The 15,466-nt window shown below is 41.7% G+C and overlaps 1 protein-coding gene across 2 annotated transcripts in view; it reads right to left on the reverse strand.

Annotated features, from left to right (window-relative positions):
- Window positions 1-1,047: 1,047 nt before the first annotated feature.
- Window positions 1,048-15,466, reverse strand: part of LOC143295787 (trans-L-3-hydroxyproline dehydratase-like) — a 16,753-nt gene continuing 2,334 nt past the window's right edge. Inside the window, exons 1-6 of one of the 2 annotated variants that reach the window (XM_076607405.1) lie at window positions 12,611-12,719; window positions 11,815-12,165; window positions 9,886-10,043; window positions 8,857-9,009; window positions 4,929-5,092; window positions 1,048-4,637 (exon numbers count right to left, since the gene is read on the reverse strand). In XM_076607405.1, coding sequence (XP_076463520.1) covers window positions 4,353-4,637; window positions 4,929-5,092; window positions 8,857-9,009; window positions 9,886-10,043; window positions 11,815-12,149 — 1,095 coding nt within the window. In that variant the 5' untranslated portion in view covers window positions 12,150-12,165; window positions 12,611-12,719 and the 3' untranslated portion in view covers window positions 1,048-4,352. Of the gene's footprint in view, window positions 4,638-4,928; window positions 5,093-8,856; window positions 9,010-9,885; window positions 10,044-11,814; window positions 12,166-12,610; window positions 12,720-15,466 lie in introns of those variants that run through there. The other variant, XM_076607406.1, reaches the window with a different exon arrangement.

Here is a 15,466-nt window from a genome sequence, read left to right on the forward strand (position 1 = left end):
TAAAGTGCTCAGAGCAAAATCATTTAACTAGGCGCTATATGAATAATAATAATAATAATAATAATAATAATAATGGATACTTATATAGCACACTATCCAGAAATCTGCTCTAGGTGCTTTACAAACACTTTGTTAACATAAAACATTACATCTATGTTACATACACACACCAAAATATGACTACACACACACACACACACACACACACACACACACACACACACACACACACACACACGCACACACACACACACTGCCTAATACATAAACTTAGTAGTTGTAGTAGTAGTAGAACGTAGTAGTGGTAGTTGTAGTACGTAGTGGTGGTGGTGAGAGAATAATATTTTCCATGTTTCCATGTGTGTGTATGTGTGCATGCGTGTGTGAAAGAGAGAGAGGAAGGGAGAGAGAGAGAGTGTGTGTGTAGAAGAAAGAGAGTGAAAGAGAGGGGAGAGAGAGAAAGAGAGAGAGCGAGAGAGAGAGAGAGAAGACCAGGCAAGGCAGGGCAGGGCAGGGCAGGGCAGCACAAGGCAATGCTGTGGGTGTGTGTGTATGTGTGTGGGTGTGTGTGTGTGAAGGATGAGTGTGGCAGTACAGCTGTTACAAGTACCCAAATTGGACGTGGAAATACCGATATTGTGTGACAAAAAGTTGACAGTAAGCCACGATTTCGTGTCTTGGTCACGGACAGCACCCTGCAACATCTGGCAAATCGACTTCAATCCAGTGGTGTTTTGTGCTTCTCATCAGCACGCATACAGCCACATAAAAGGCACAGTGAAACGTCCTCAAAAAGAAAACGAAATTCCCAGTCATTTTACACATTTTGTTTAGTTGGTATGTGCACACAGCAACAATAGCAGAAGAAATACCTTTACATAACCAAGCATATATGTATATATATATCTGTAAAAACTGCTGTGTTCTTTAAGTGTTGGTTCGTTCGGTTCTATTCCAAGAGAGGGGAGCAGACAGGGGGTTACGGGATCAACTAATGATGCACACACTCACTTGCTCTCCTCACACCAATAGCAGGGCCACATGAAGTGGTTTTTATAGAGTGTTTATTTTACAATACACACTAAGCAGTTCACCCTACTTAGCAAAAGCAACACACACTAAGGCAGCACACACTGCCTACTTCAAGTACTTCCTACAAGCAGCACACAGTGAAAAGTTCACCCTACACCTGAAGCAGCATCTACAAGCAGCATCTACAAGCAGCACCTTCAAGCAGCACACCTGGAACACAAACACACAACCAAAACCCAGGTCAGATAAAATCTCAAATATCTGGACATCACTGACATAAAAGGCCTATACCCTCTCAGCACCTTTCATCACATGTCCACCAGTATGCACTCCTCTCACACATAGATCTATGTGTGGTAAAAAAAAAACAAGCTTCGTTAAGCTTACCTGCCACCAACAGTGACATACCATACTGTGCACAAAACATATCACTGACCAATAGAACACTGTGTTCAACCCATGTTACCCATCATACAATAAAACTGTGTGTTACCATAACCAAACAAATCTGTCCTCTTTGTCTTCACAAAGTGTCCCACTGACACAAGTACATGTGTGGAAATCATTACTTCCAACATATCTCTGGTTAACAGCAATGTGCAACAACATAGCACTGACCCTCAGTGCTCTCCTTGTTAATCAACTCATTATCCACATTACAATGTGCTTTCCCACTTTGTCCAAACAAGGTAAACCACTAACACATAGCACAACTCCTACACATGTTACCACAACAACCAACAAATCAAACATGTGTTCCACAACACTTGCTGTTACCCCCATGTGCACACACACACACACACACACACACACATGAAAAACCCTCAACATACACTGACAATATGTTAGCCTATAGATCTGTTAAGTTTACACTGAACCAACACCACCTACAATATACAAAACAAGGAAGTAATATATCAAAAATACAGAACAAGATATCTGTAACAAAACAGAAGGGGGGGGGGGAGGCGTGGGGGGGGGCTCAAAAGATATAGGCCAGTACTTCCCTCAGTGGGTAGCTTTCACACATTAACCCCTTTTCTTTCCACAAGCCACAAGATCAACTTAAACTGGCTGTCCACTGACATAAAACATAGTTTCCCAACACAACTAAGTTATCAACATAACATAAAACCATTACAAGTCATGTACTCACAGCCCAACAAGGATTTCCTTGCACCTCACATCACTGATCAGTCAGTCACCCTGTGTCAGTCAGTTTTCTGGGAGACAGCTGAGAACTGGCTGTGCTGACTGGTTTTATCCCTTCCCACAACATACTATGCATACTAATGCAAGCTACAACACTCACTCCCCAAACTAGCTGAACTGAAATAACCAATCTTTGCTTGTCCTAGTGACGCTGTGTGAATGACTGACAGATTCACTGCTTAAACCCAATTCGTCCAATTCAACAGATTGATCTGATTTGCTACAATTCAGCCCACTTGTTTCTACACACATTCTGTGACAAGTTCACCTGTTTACGTCACAAAGAGATTGGAGAGACAGGACAATACAACTCTCGGCATGTTAGCTGGCTTGACAGAGAAATGCCCTTCACTTAGGACACAGTTAAAGGGGACAGAGAAATGCCCTTCACTTAGGACACAGTTAAAGGGGACAGAGAAATTCCCTTCAATTAGGACACAGTTAAAGGAGACAGATATTCCCCTTACTTAGGACACAGTTAAAGGGGACAGAGAAATGCCCTTCACTTAGGACACAGTTAAAGGGGACAGAAATTTCCTTCACTTAGGACACAGTTAAAGGGTACAGAGAAATTCCCCTCACTTAGGACACACTTAAAGGGTACAGAGAAATTCCCTTCACCTAGGACACAGTTAAAGGGGACAGAGAAATTCCCTTCACTTAGGACACAGTTAAAGGGGACAGAAAAATTCCTTTCACATAGGACACAGTTAAAGGGTACAGAGAAATTTCCTTCACATAGGACACAGTCAAAGGGGACTGAGAAATTCCCTTCACCAATGAAACAGTTAAAGGCGACAGAGAAATTCCCTTCACCTAGGACACGGTTAAAGGAGACAGAGAAATTCCCTTCACCTAGGACACGGTTAAAGGAGACAGAGAAATTCACATGACACAGGACACAGTTAAAGGGGACAGAGAAATTCCCTTCACTTAGGACACAGTTAAAGGGGACAGAGAAATTTTCTTCACTTAGGACACAGTTAAAGGGGACAGAGAAATTCCCTTCACATAGGACACAGTTAAAGGGTACAGAGGAATTCCCATGACACAGGACACAGTTGAAAGGCACAGAGAAATTCACTAAGGACACAGTTAAAGGGTACAGAGTTATTCCATTTACTCTGGACATAGTTAAAGGGGACAAAAAAATTCCCTTCACTAAGGACACAGTTAAAAGTCACAGAGAAATTCCCTTCACTCAAGACACAGTTAAAGTGTACAGAGTAATTCCCTTCACTCATGACACAGTTAAAGGGGGTAGAGAAATTCCCTTGACATATGACACAGTTGAAGGGGACAGAGAAACAAACCAAGAATAGACCCAAGACAGGAAGTTAAGTAAACCATTGCTCAGACTGTGCTTGCAGAAAACAAGCTCACATAATTTTTTATCACAATCCAAAAGTAACTCTTCTTAGATATACAGCTATTACAGCCACTACTACTACTACTACTACTACTACTATTACTACTACTACTACGTTTAACTTGAAACAATGAAGTAATTACTTGACTCTCCAACAGAGTTTGTATTTTAAATCACACTCAAGTGCGAAAAAACTTTTTTTTTTAGAAAAAATATTGTTAATTGTGGTGAATGTAAACTTTTATAACTACAACTAACAAAGAGCAATGTATAAACTTATAGCACTGCAAGATTATTATACTTGTAAAAGTTTGATTTTGAATTTGGGAGATAAAAATCAAACTGCATTAACTGATAGATACCCAGAAATGCCAAATCGTTTAGACAAATCACACCTCTGAATTTTGAGTTAAAGTTTCGCAACAGAACGTTAAAACTTGGTTTCCAATACCCTTCCATTACCCATTTGAAAATCGAAAGCTTGCAATGTGCAACAATTCAACATTCTTGGCATAATTTGTAATAGCTCATAGTTTCCGCCCCATTCCAATCCTCTTCCTGTTGTGCAAATGAGCCCGTGTTTGTAAAGAGCTTAGAGCTTGGTCTCCAACCAAGGATAGGCGCTATATTAAGTATCCATATCAATCAATCAATCAATCAGTTTTCCTACTAGTTGGAACAACGCCTGTAACCTGGGTATTTTATGATGATCCCCAGTTTGTTATAGATTCAACTATATCTAACGGGGCAGAAAGCCGCCAGCGAGAGGGTCACTGCTTTCTACCATGAAAATGGAGGTCCCCGTGTAATAAGCATTCCCAGACACCTCCGCTCTCACTCCGATGACGTCATTTCCGTCCATCCCCGCCCCTGCTATCTTCACTTCTTGGACTGCACACCCTGTGAAGAGGGTCCCGGTGACGCCAGAGCGGAAGTGACGTTTCTGTCCAAGGGAAAGCACTCCGCGCGAGTATTGCAGCGCCACTCTCGCCGTGGTGCCAGACCCGCAGGGTGATCGGTCCACCTGTGTGTGACGATGTTGAAATTATGTAACACTGTTTTGTGAACGTTGGCAAAAACTCATAAAAAGTGACTGTTCTACAAAAAGGGCATTGAAACCATTCTAAAAAAACGCACACAATATTCTGGTGCGGGCGCACCAATCTAATCACCTCTTTGCACCACTCCACCGTCTGTCCTGATCAGTCTCCACACACCCGCTCCCTCACCCCAACTCCTCTTTTAACTGTACTGATCCCAACCTCTCCCACCCCTCCCAGTCCCTCCCACACCACCTTTCACACACAACACTGACCTGCTTGTCAGCAAAGACACAGACACTGGAGGTGCTGGAGGTCGAAGGGTCACTGCTGGACGCGCAAGTCACGTGGTCACCGCCGTCCGTGACGATCGTGCCGTACAGAAAGGCCAGGTCCGGATGGTCCGGATGATGAATCTTTACTTTGGCTTGTACCGCCTCTGTCAGCATTCAAGGCAAAGGCAAACTCGCAGCATGTCAGGGGAAAAGATATACTTTGTACATAAAAAAAGGAAAATAAAACAGAGAGAAAAAAGTAATAAAACATGTGTAAATTACAGGCTGTTGCAGATACTGCAATGAATATCAATTTCGTTGTATTCTTTATAACTGATGAAGCTTGGTAAGGGGGGAGGTTGGAATGGGAGGTGGTCATATCCTGGTAGAACCATGAAACAAGAGACATGGAAGGAAGGCCGGAAAAAGAATGGAATTGGCAAAATGGATGATGCAGGGAGGACGTTATAGAAGATAGCCTAGATAAAACAACTCGTCGTTGAAGAAAATATTTCGTATTCTCGTTTGGCTGCTAGTTATGATGCTATGCATTATTTACATATATCATTTGTGTATTTATTCATTTCAAGGATATGGTATTGATATGTCCATTGAAAGAAAAATGGTGTCACTGGAAGAAGAAAACTGTCTGAGCACGAAAACGAAATATGTCACGACGACAATCAAACCATACCGAACCAAGGCATTCAGTATTCCCAGAAGGAACCACTCGACATAAACAGTCCATGCAAATCAGGTCTAACTGATCAAGCTGAAATGAAAAACTACAAACAAGTACTGTTACTCAGTTTCTGAGTTTTCGATCTGTGTTATGGGAACATTCCTAATGCCTACAAATCTGTTCCCCTTGCACCAGTGGGTGTATCTGATCATGATGTTGTTCATTTAATCCCAGCCTACAGACCAAAGATACAGACAGAGCCGATTGTGAAAAAGAGTGTGAAAGTTTGGACGTCAGAGAGTGTGGATGAACTGAGAGGATGTTTTGATTGTACTGATTGGAGTGTGTTGACTGACCCATGTGAGAATGTTCATGAAGCAGCTGATGTTGTTACATCTTATATCAGTTTCTGTGAAGACATGATAATTCCGACAAAAATAATTAAACTTTTCCCCAACAACAAGCCATGGATCTCAAAGTCTCTCAAAACAATTTTAAACGAGAAAAAGGCAGCGTTTCAGTCAGGGAACAAGAAGGATAGGAAACTGATACAAAAGAAGCTTAGGGGGGAATTACGAAGGGGACAGAGGGAATTCAAGTCAAAAGTAGAGCAACAGTTTCAGACAGGAAAAATGGCAGATGCATGGATGGGTTAAAAATTATCACTGGAGAAACGAAAAGGAAAACAGTAGCTTGTGTAATAAAAAAAGGATGAACAGCTTGATTTTTCAAACAAACTGAATGATTTCTACTGTCGCTTTGAAAGGAATGATCTTGTAAGGGAACTGGATAATGCTATCTCACAGTTGCAGGAAAAGATCAAAGATAGGAACACAGGTGAAGACTTTGAGATCGATGCAAAAGTTGTTGAATCTTTATTTTTAAAAACTGAATGTCACGAAGGCAATTGGCCCCGACAATATCTGCGGAAAATTACTGAAAATATGTGTTTCCCAGTTGTGTGACGTGTTCTGTAAAATTTTCAACTGGTCTCTAAAGGACTGCTCTGTCCCCAGCATCTGGAAAAAATCTACTATCTGTCCTATCCCCAAGAAAAAGAACCCAGCCGCACTAAATGATTACCATCCTGTTGCCCTGACTTCAATAGTGATGAAATGCTTTGAAAAAATTATTCTCCGCCATCTTCTTTCTTCCACTGAACAACAGCTTGACTCTCTTCAGTTTGTTTATTAAGCACACAGAAGTACTGACGATGCTATCCTAACTCTCCTTCATAATGCTTTCCTTCATTTGAATAACACGGGATCTTTTGTTCGTATCCTTTTTGTTGACTTCTCTTCTGCTTTTAACACAATACAACCTCATCTCCTTGCCCTCAAACTGCTAGGCATGGATGTTGATCCGAAGCTTACTCTTTGGATAGTAAGTTTTCTTCTCAATAGAACTCAGTCCGTCCGCTTTCATTCTGCCCACCCTTCTCTAGAAACTACTTCTACTGGTGCACCCCAAGGTACAGTGCTATCCCCTGTTCTTTTTATACTGTACACAAATGACTGCAGAGGCATGGAGGAAACTCATGTCATAAAATATTCTGATGATTCAGCAACTGAAGATCTGTCCAACTCTGATGCTATTTATTTCAGTGAAATTAAAAAGTTCTGTTCTTGGTGTGAGGAAAACTATCTGAATCTGAATGTATTTAAAACAAAAGAAATGTTAATAGATTTTCGGAAAGACCCCTTGCCTGTAGCTAACCTTGTTACTGATGGTCAAACAGTGGAGAGGGTCAATGAATATAGATATATAGGGACCATCTTAAGCAATAAGCTGACTTTTGACAGAAATGTTGATTCCATTCATAAGAAATGTCAATCTAGAATTTTTTGTTTACAGAAGCTTAGAAATGTTGGCATAAATTCAAATATTCTTCAAAGTTATTATCAATGTTATATCGAGTCTGTCAGTTTCATTTATGTGCTGGTATGGAAGTTTGGGAGTGAGGAGTAAGCGTGTTTTGAATGATGTCATGAGTGTATGCAGTAAAATTGTGGGAGTGAAACAAGCTAGTATGCAAGAGCTGTATGAAAGTCGAGTGGTTAAAAAAAGCAGGCAGATAGCAACTGACGACACCCATATTTTAGCAAAGTATTATGAGCTATTGCCACCAGGACGACGCTACAGAACTTTTAAGTTGAAATCCAGGGCTCTGAAGACTTTTATTCCACGTTCAATCCACCTTTTAAATTCTTGAGAACTGTGTGTGTGTGTGTGCGCGCGCTCGCGCGCACTCTCATGTGAGACGTGTGAAAGTCCGTGCATGATAGGTTGTACCTTGTTCTAGTTGTGGTGTGTGTGTGTGTGTGTGTGTGTGTGTGTGTGTGTGTGTGTGTGTGTGTGTGTGTGTGTGTGTTTACTGAACTTAAAAACGTGACAATTGGTTATAATGAATGTGCAATATGTAGGAGGAATAATGTGCAATACGCAGGATGAATGTACAATGGAATATGTCTAATGCTAACGTCCATATTCTGAATATATTTCTGTTAATAATTACGATGTAATAATTAATTGCAATGTTTTTAAAAGCGAATATGTGAAATGCTTTTATTTGAGAACATATGTTTATTACTCTTGTTTAATCAAGTAACCCGCGTGTGTGGGGTGGGTGAGGGGTGGGTGGATGCGGGTGTATGCTGATTATCTGGTTGCGGTTTTCCGCAATTTATCTTTATTCTTATCTTATCTGTCTATTATAATCAATGTGCAGTATAGTAGGCTATGTTTATAATTATATTCAAATAATGTTTCTTAATTCTTTCTGTTTTTACATTAAGAATACTAGTTATTACCTGCAGTGTGTGGATGTATGTATGAAACGGTGTATGTGATATATATATATATATATATATTTTTTTTTACATTTGTATCTTCGTAATATTCGTAAAAGCTGTTGTTGACTTTTACAGTTATGGTCCCCATGTTGTTTACTTGTCTATGTTGAGATAATGCACCTGACCAAATTTCTCCATTTGGAGTTAATAAAGTTATTCTTATCTAATCTTATGAAACCAGTCAAGGAAAAAAAAACAACTTTGGTTGGTAGCTCGAGTGCTCACAACAATCAACTGAATAATTTTTGTGGCAATTTCAAACGTCTTTTCAAAGCTGTTATTCTCAGGATTACTCACGGATTCTCTCTCTCTCTCAGTGTGTGTGTGTGTGTGTGTGTGTGTGTGTGTGTGTGTGTGTGTGTGTGTGTGTGTCCAGCTGCAGAAGCTGACTCACTGGTGACGGCGAAAGCCTGGTCAGCCAGAACAGACCACTGACACGCGGCAAGGTCCAGACCCAGGCGGGAGGCGGGCAGCACGGCGTAGAACGCTCCTCCGTAAGTGATGTCCACCCGAACCTCGCCCACCCCGGGTACCTCCACCTCCACATCTGTTGGAGGTGACGGTGATGATGAGGGTGGTGATGATGATGATGTAGTGATTATAGTAATGTGGTGATGATCATGATGAGGTGACGACGGTGCGTGAGATTAAACTCATTTTGCTGCTGTTGTCGTTACCATCACTATCACCATTGATTAACAACATCAGCAAAGCATTTAAGTCATTTGTTAAAACTGCCTGTGTCACATACTTATAAACTCAAGGTATTGAGCACAATAATGTATCATTACTGGTCAACATAAACGCGCAAGCACACACACACACACACACATACATACATACATACATACACAAATACACACACACTCACACACAGACATATTCACACACACACACACACACACACACACACACACACACACACACACACACACACACACACACAATATGGAATAAACGCACAAAGTGACAAAAACCAAGTCTCGCAGGCATAAATGTGGTTTCAGAACAAATTTCTTGTTGTTATGAATTCTTTAACGTGCTCTAAGTGGTTGCTGCACACTTGACCCCACACCCAAAAGATTATCATCCAGGTGCTAGGCCACCACTCAAAGTTCAGTAGAGAGGAAAGTAAAATTCATGGTCGAACAGTAATTGAACTGGTAGTCGTGTCCGACTATGACCATCAGAACAGCAGGAGAGGCAGCTACTGTCTGGACTATTTATTACAGTGGAGAGTGTCTTTCCCAAGTTGCACCCCAACTCCCTTGGCCCAGAGGGTTTCATGACAGTCTGTGTTGGAATGGTCCCCCAAAGGCCAATAGACCCCAAGGCGAACGAGTACAATTTTGAATGTGTAAGACAGGAGCCACTAGGTCACTTTAACATTCGGAAGGAATATAAGACTGCCAAAGCAACGCACCTGCGGCGAACACATAGGAAGGCACGCTGGTAAATCGGACGTCAGAAGTGACGTTGTCCTTGCAGGTGACGTAAGCAGGAACGGGTCCGCAGGGACACTGTATCACGACACGCGTTTCTGGACTCACTGCAGCGACCAGGCCTCGGTCAACAGCATATCTGTTCACACACACACACACACACACACAGCGTGTTGATAACGCTATCTACGCTACTTTTAACCAATAAAACGAGCACTTGGATGTGTGTATAGATAGTGTGTGGCTTTTGCACTGTGTGTAAAATTTTTATAGCCTTATCAAACGTGTCAAAATGTTTGATAAAAGTGCTAGGATTTGTACATGAGCAATAATACTAATACAAATACAACAGCAACATAATCTGCATTGTCAACATAGTTATAATTTGTGAAAAGACATGATTTTCTAAAAATTGTATGCCAAACTTGGTGTTGAAAGAAAGCATTTCTGGGGAAAATTAATTTGTTAAAGTTTACGACACACACACACACACACACACACACACAGCCAAAACGCAAAGTTATTACAAACACATGAGCACAAAAAAAAATGAAGAAAAAAACGACAATGTAATTCGGGAATAATCAAAACAAGTTCTGATATGGTGACCTTGTTCTAGGTGGACCGAATGAACTTGAAGTAAAAAGAAGCAGTTCCAGCTAATCCCCCTAAACCGAGAATGGCAAGAAGAGAGGAGATAAGGAAAGTTACAGATCAGCACAGTGGGTTTAAAGGACAGTACCGAACATTTTCTCCAGGAGGCCATGGAGAATTTTAACGCAAACAGCTTCGCAGAACAGATACAGGAGAAGGAAAGAGAAACCAAGCTTCAAACGACTGTAAGGATCCACACATGTTCGTGAGCAATGTGGCCACAGGAAACTGGACTGCAGTTCACACAAAGAGTGTCTTTAAACGAAACAAAGGACGAAGAAAAAGAAGAGAAGGTGAATTCAGGTACCAGCACCTTTTAGCTTTGACTGAGTCCAATGTCACAACGAGCCAAATGTCCTTTTTGGAGGTGACTTCAAGCCTTCGATGTCAAGAGGCCACCTCAAAGAACGCTGCAGTTTCTTTTTCCATGAGTAATGATGTTGTGGTTAATGGTTAAAGTTAAATGTCCATTTGGCTTTTAAGGCCGTTGTGGCAGTGAATCAGTTCATATTCACCGTGTCTCGAGCTCGGCATTGGAAGGCGGGGCCAATCTTCTGCCACTTTAAACTTCCCCGACCGACATCAGGTGACCCTTCCCAAGAGCACAACACCATGCCAAAACAGGGCCTCAAACTGATCACTGGTGAACATTGGATTAGAAGTCCCATGTGATTCTGCAACGGGTAATACGATACAGAGAGCTGAACCAGCCAAACAACATTGAACATACCAGTCGATTGCAACAGCTCAGGAGGAAGATAATTCAGTACTAGTCCACATTAACAGTATGGGGTCAGATGGCATTTCTGCTGCAAAGTCCAGCAGGAAAACACCTAACAACTGGAAAAAGGTACTGCACTGTGCCGTGGGCACTAATATCTCATGGACGGCTGTCTTATGAAATCACGCTTCACCGTGTTTGCTTTGACGCGTGGGGGGAGACTATTTTGACAGAGACTCGGGATAATCGACTTCCGGTTCAGTTTCAGTGTCTTACAACATGGTCAGACAGTGCAAGGTATGACTTTGTTCATAGCTTTCTGTGCAAAACAGCCAACAATATAAATAGCACAGCTGGACCCTTCTCGCATGATGAAAATTACCACGTGTAGACACGTTCGACGACTCCGAAGCCGAACCGGAAATGATCAGCCCGTACGCTGCTAAAAACCGCTCTGTCCATTGTTCGTGGGATGCGCAAAGAAAGTCGACCGTATCGTGGATTTTCGTGTCTGTTACTGCGCTGAATAACTCACCTCCCAAGAGCGATCACAGCATGGCCGCACATGGTGCTGTAGCCTTCGTTGTGGATAAAGATGGCGGCAAGGTCCGCTTCCGGTAGATCTGTCGGTACCAGCACAGCCCCGTACATGTCGTAATGACCCCGAGGCTCGAATATCAATAGCTTCCGGTAGGCGTCTGCATGTGCGCGCAGCCACGCGCGTTTCTCCAAGATGGTGGCCCCTTCCGGTTGCGGGAACCCGGACTCTACAATGCGGAGGGGCTCTCCTCCCGTGTGCATCTCTGTGGTGGTGATCCGTAGACCGGGAGGAAAAGAGAGGGGAGGTGAGGTGGAGGGGGTCTCTGCCATCCTGTGGTCTCTGGGTCTGACAGAGAATCGACACAAAGCCACTAACTGAACCAGAGTTGGTTGCAGGTATATCAAGTTTAAATACGCACACATATGCTCGCACACACACACACACACACACACAATACTTTTGTAGCTACGTATCCTTAAAGGCAAGAGCCGAAAGTAAAGTTTGACATTAGCCTACCTGCAGCCTTTATGTCAAGAGGCTACAATTCTCAGTTGCAGCGTCAAAGGTAATGAAACGGGGGGGGGGGGGGGGGGGGGGGGGGGGAAGAAGCAATTGGTCAATAAGGAAAAACATGTCAATAAAAAAATCAAAAACCGATTTTGGCAACCGCACATACGTGCATGTGTCAATTCATTAATAACATTAACTATCGTCAACTGCACCCTACAAACTCCGTCATCGAAACCTACTTGAAAGAGAGAGAGAGAGAGAGAGATAAAATCTTATATACCTGCAGACAGACAGTGGCGTTGCAGTGTGGCTGCTCTCAACACACTTGGTGTCAGCACTGAACTATATATATCGTGGGAACAGCGGCAAAAACATCCAGCGCGTTTGGGAAACCCATTGATATTGCTATGCACACCAGCTGGACTGAGCTTGTGGCTTCCAGCCGAACGGAAAATGTCCGCCATGTGTGTGTGTGTGTGTGTGTGTGTGTGTAACAATAACAATAATGGTTTATTCAGTTTTTGCAGGCCATCTGGCCCATATGAACAGGAGAATTGCTTGAAGATAGCAAAAGATATGAAGTGAGTGAAAAAGAAGTTTTTACTGCTAAAATCACGTGCACGTCAAAAGACACACCTGGTTCCATGTGACAACAAGTTAGTGTATTTTACAGTTGTTGCAATGTAAGTTTACTTTCATTTTCTAAGCTTCAAACATTCATTAATGTATACTGCTACTTTAAATGTCAGTTTAGCTGACTGGTTGGCACACAGTAGTGTACTTTAAAATCTGATGGAAATCGATAATAATAAAGGGGTAAGAACCGTTTACGAAGAGCAGCATATCGAGGACATATCAACATGAAATGACACAAATCTTCAATACATTTACCATCACATTGTTTGCAGAAAGGGTCATAGAACTGTTTTGTGGCATAGGACATACTGTTCAGGGGTAGCCGATTGCACCTCAGTAAACACAACGCACGACGATATTCACGTGCACCCAGCTGACCTACATAGCCAGCTCTCACTATTTCTGGATGATATACACAATAATCAGGGTAAGATGAGAATGAGTCATTCCACTCTTGATAGAATTAGTCCCTCAGTCTCTGTCTAAACAGAGATAAAAAGCATGGAAACTCCCCAGGATCTTGCATTTCCCACACATACCCAAAACCGTATGTGCACAGCAGTGTTCTTACTCGTGTTGCTCAGTTGCGTCTACCAGATTGATCATGCATTTGCAACAGTTGATAACATTGCTTAAGGTATCTGTTATCAGGCATAGAAAGAAGACTGCACCAGTATTTCATAACACGAACATATGTATCAATGTAGATTGGAAATCTGCCACATTCTCCAAGAGCTATATTGTTTTTGACATCCCTCCCAACTCCCAAAATCACCTTACAAATGTTGATATGTACTTTTTCAGTAGCATTATATTTCTGAAACCCCCTGATCTCTGAACCGTATAGGAGCATTGGTTTTATTTTTGTATCAAAGATTTTGAAAAGAGTAGTAACTGGAATCCCTTGAAGTTTAAAATATAGTTTTCTGATCCCTGCTAATGCTCTCATAGCCTTACCAGATAAGTTTTCTACACATCTTGTCCAGTTTAATGTCGCAGAGAGTACAACGCCCAGATAGTTGTAACATGGTTCAACTTGAACCTGCTTACCAGAGTAGTACCATTTCTCACATGTTTTGATAAAACCACCATTTTTAAACACAGCTACTTTGGTTTTGTCCATATTGACTACCAACCCACACTTCTTGCAATAATTTCCCAAACAATCAATTTTCTTTTGAAGGTCTGACACAGAATCAGAGACCAGGACGATAATTATCATCTGCATACATCAACAAAAAGATTCCAAGTGGATCGGCAAAAATGTCAATGCCTCTTGCTCCACATGTTGCCAAGTCAGCTTCTAACTCAGACAGAAGGTTGGAAGATAACAAAGGGCTTAATACACAGCCTTGTCTAACCCCTGACATGCAATCAAAATATTCTGTAATGTTGTTCCCAACTCTGACTGCTGCCTTGACCCTTTTGTACATGCCCTCAAGTGTTTTGAACATTTTCACATGTATCCCTGTTTTTTTGTAGCAAGAGATATAACAGTTTTTGTCTGTTTACACTATCAAATGCCTTTGAAAAGTCTACAAATAGTGTGTAAAAGCGGCCGCCCTGTTTTGTAAGGTATTTCTGAACCATTGACTGCAATGAGAATATGTTGTCTGTTGTACTGTAACCTTTACGAAAACCTGCTTGCGCTTCTGGGATAATATCATTTTCTTCACAGAAGATCTTTAGTCAATCAATTACTGTACTGTATAACTTGCTGATTATACCCAATAGTGAAATCCCTCTGTAATTATCGGCTTTTCTTGTACTGCCTTTTTTATGTAAGGGGAAAATCGTAGCTTTGGACCAGCTCTGTGGGTACTCCCCACTGTCAAAAACTCTGTTGAACGAGGGATGCAGAAATTTAACAAGTGTGTCTTCAATGTGGAGAAAAAAAAATCAGATGGCAAACCATCTGGTTCAGCTGCTTTTCCATTTTTCAATGCATGAATAGCGTTGCAAATTTCAGACTGTGAAATATCTCCATCTAGTTTTGAACTCAAACATTTGGCACATGTTTCACACACATGATTACTAAGACTATCTTCAACTTCTTGATTAAACTCCGTGTCATCTGTCAACTGTTCTATGTTTAACAAACTCTTAAAGTGTTCAAACCATGCATGTGGAGAGATCCACTTAGAGTGAGTCCATTTACTTGCGGTCAAAGCTTTTACCTTTTGCCAAAACACTCTAGAATTTTTATCATTACAGGCGGCATTTAACTCGTTTAAAACACGTTCATTGTAGTTTTCCTGCTTATGTTTACAAAATTCTTTAAACTCTTTTTTCATGTCGAGATATTTCATAAGCTCCTCATTTGCGTTAGACCGCCTGAACATATTCAGCTGCATGTATTTATTTTGTTTTGCTCGCTCACACTCCACGTCCCAGCACAGTGGCTGTGCACGAGAATCTTGCACTTTCTGTGTTGACCTCATTTCGGCAGCTGCGTTTTGAAGGAACGAGACAGGGCACGCTGACCCAGTGTCCGTGTCAG

The sequence above is a fragment of the Babylonia areolata genome, chromosome 21 (assembly GCF_041734735.1).
Source record: "Babylonia areolata isolate BAREFJ2019XMU chromosome 21, ASM4173473v1, whole genome shotgun sequence".
NCBI lineage: Eukaryota > Metazoa > Mollusca > Gastropoda > Neogastropoda > Buccinidae > Babylonia > Babylonia areolata.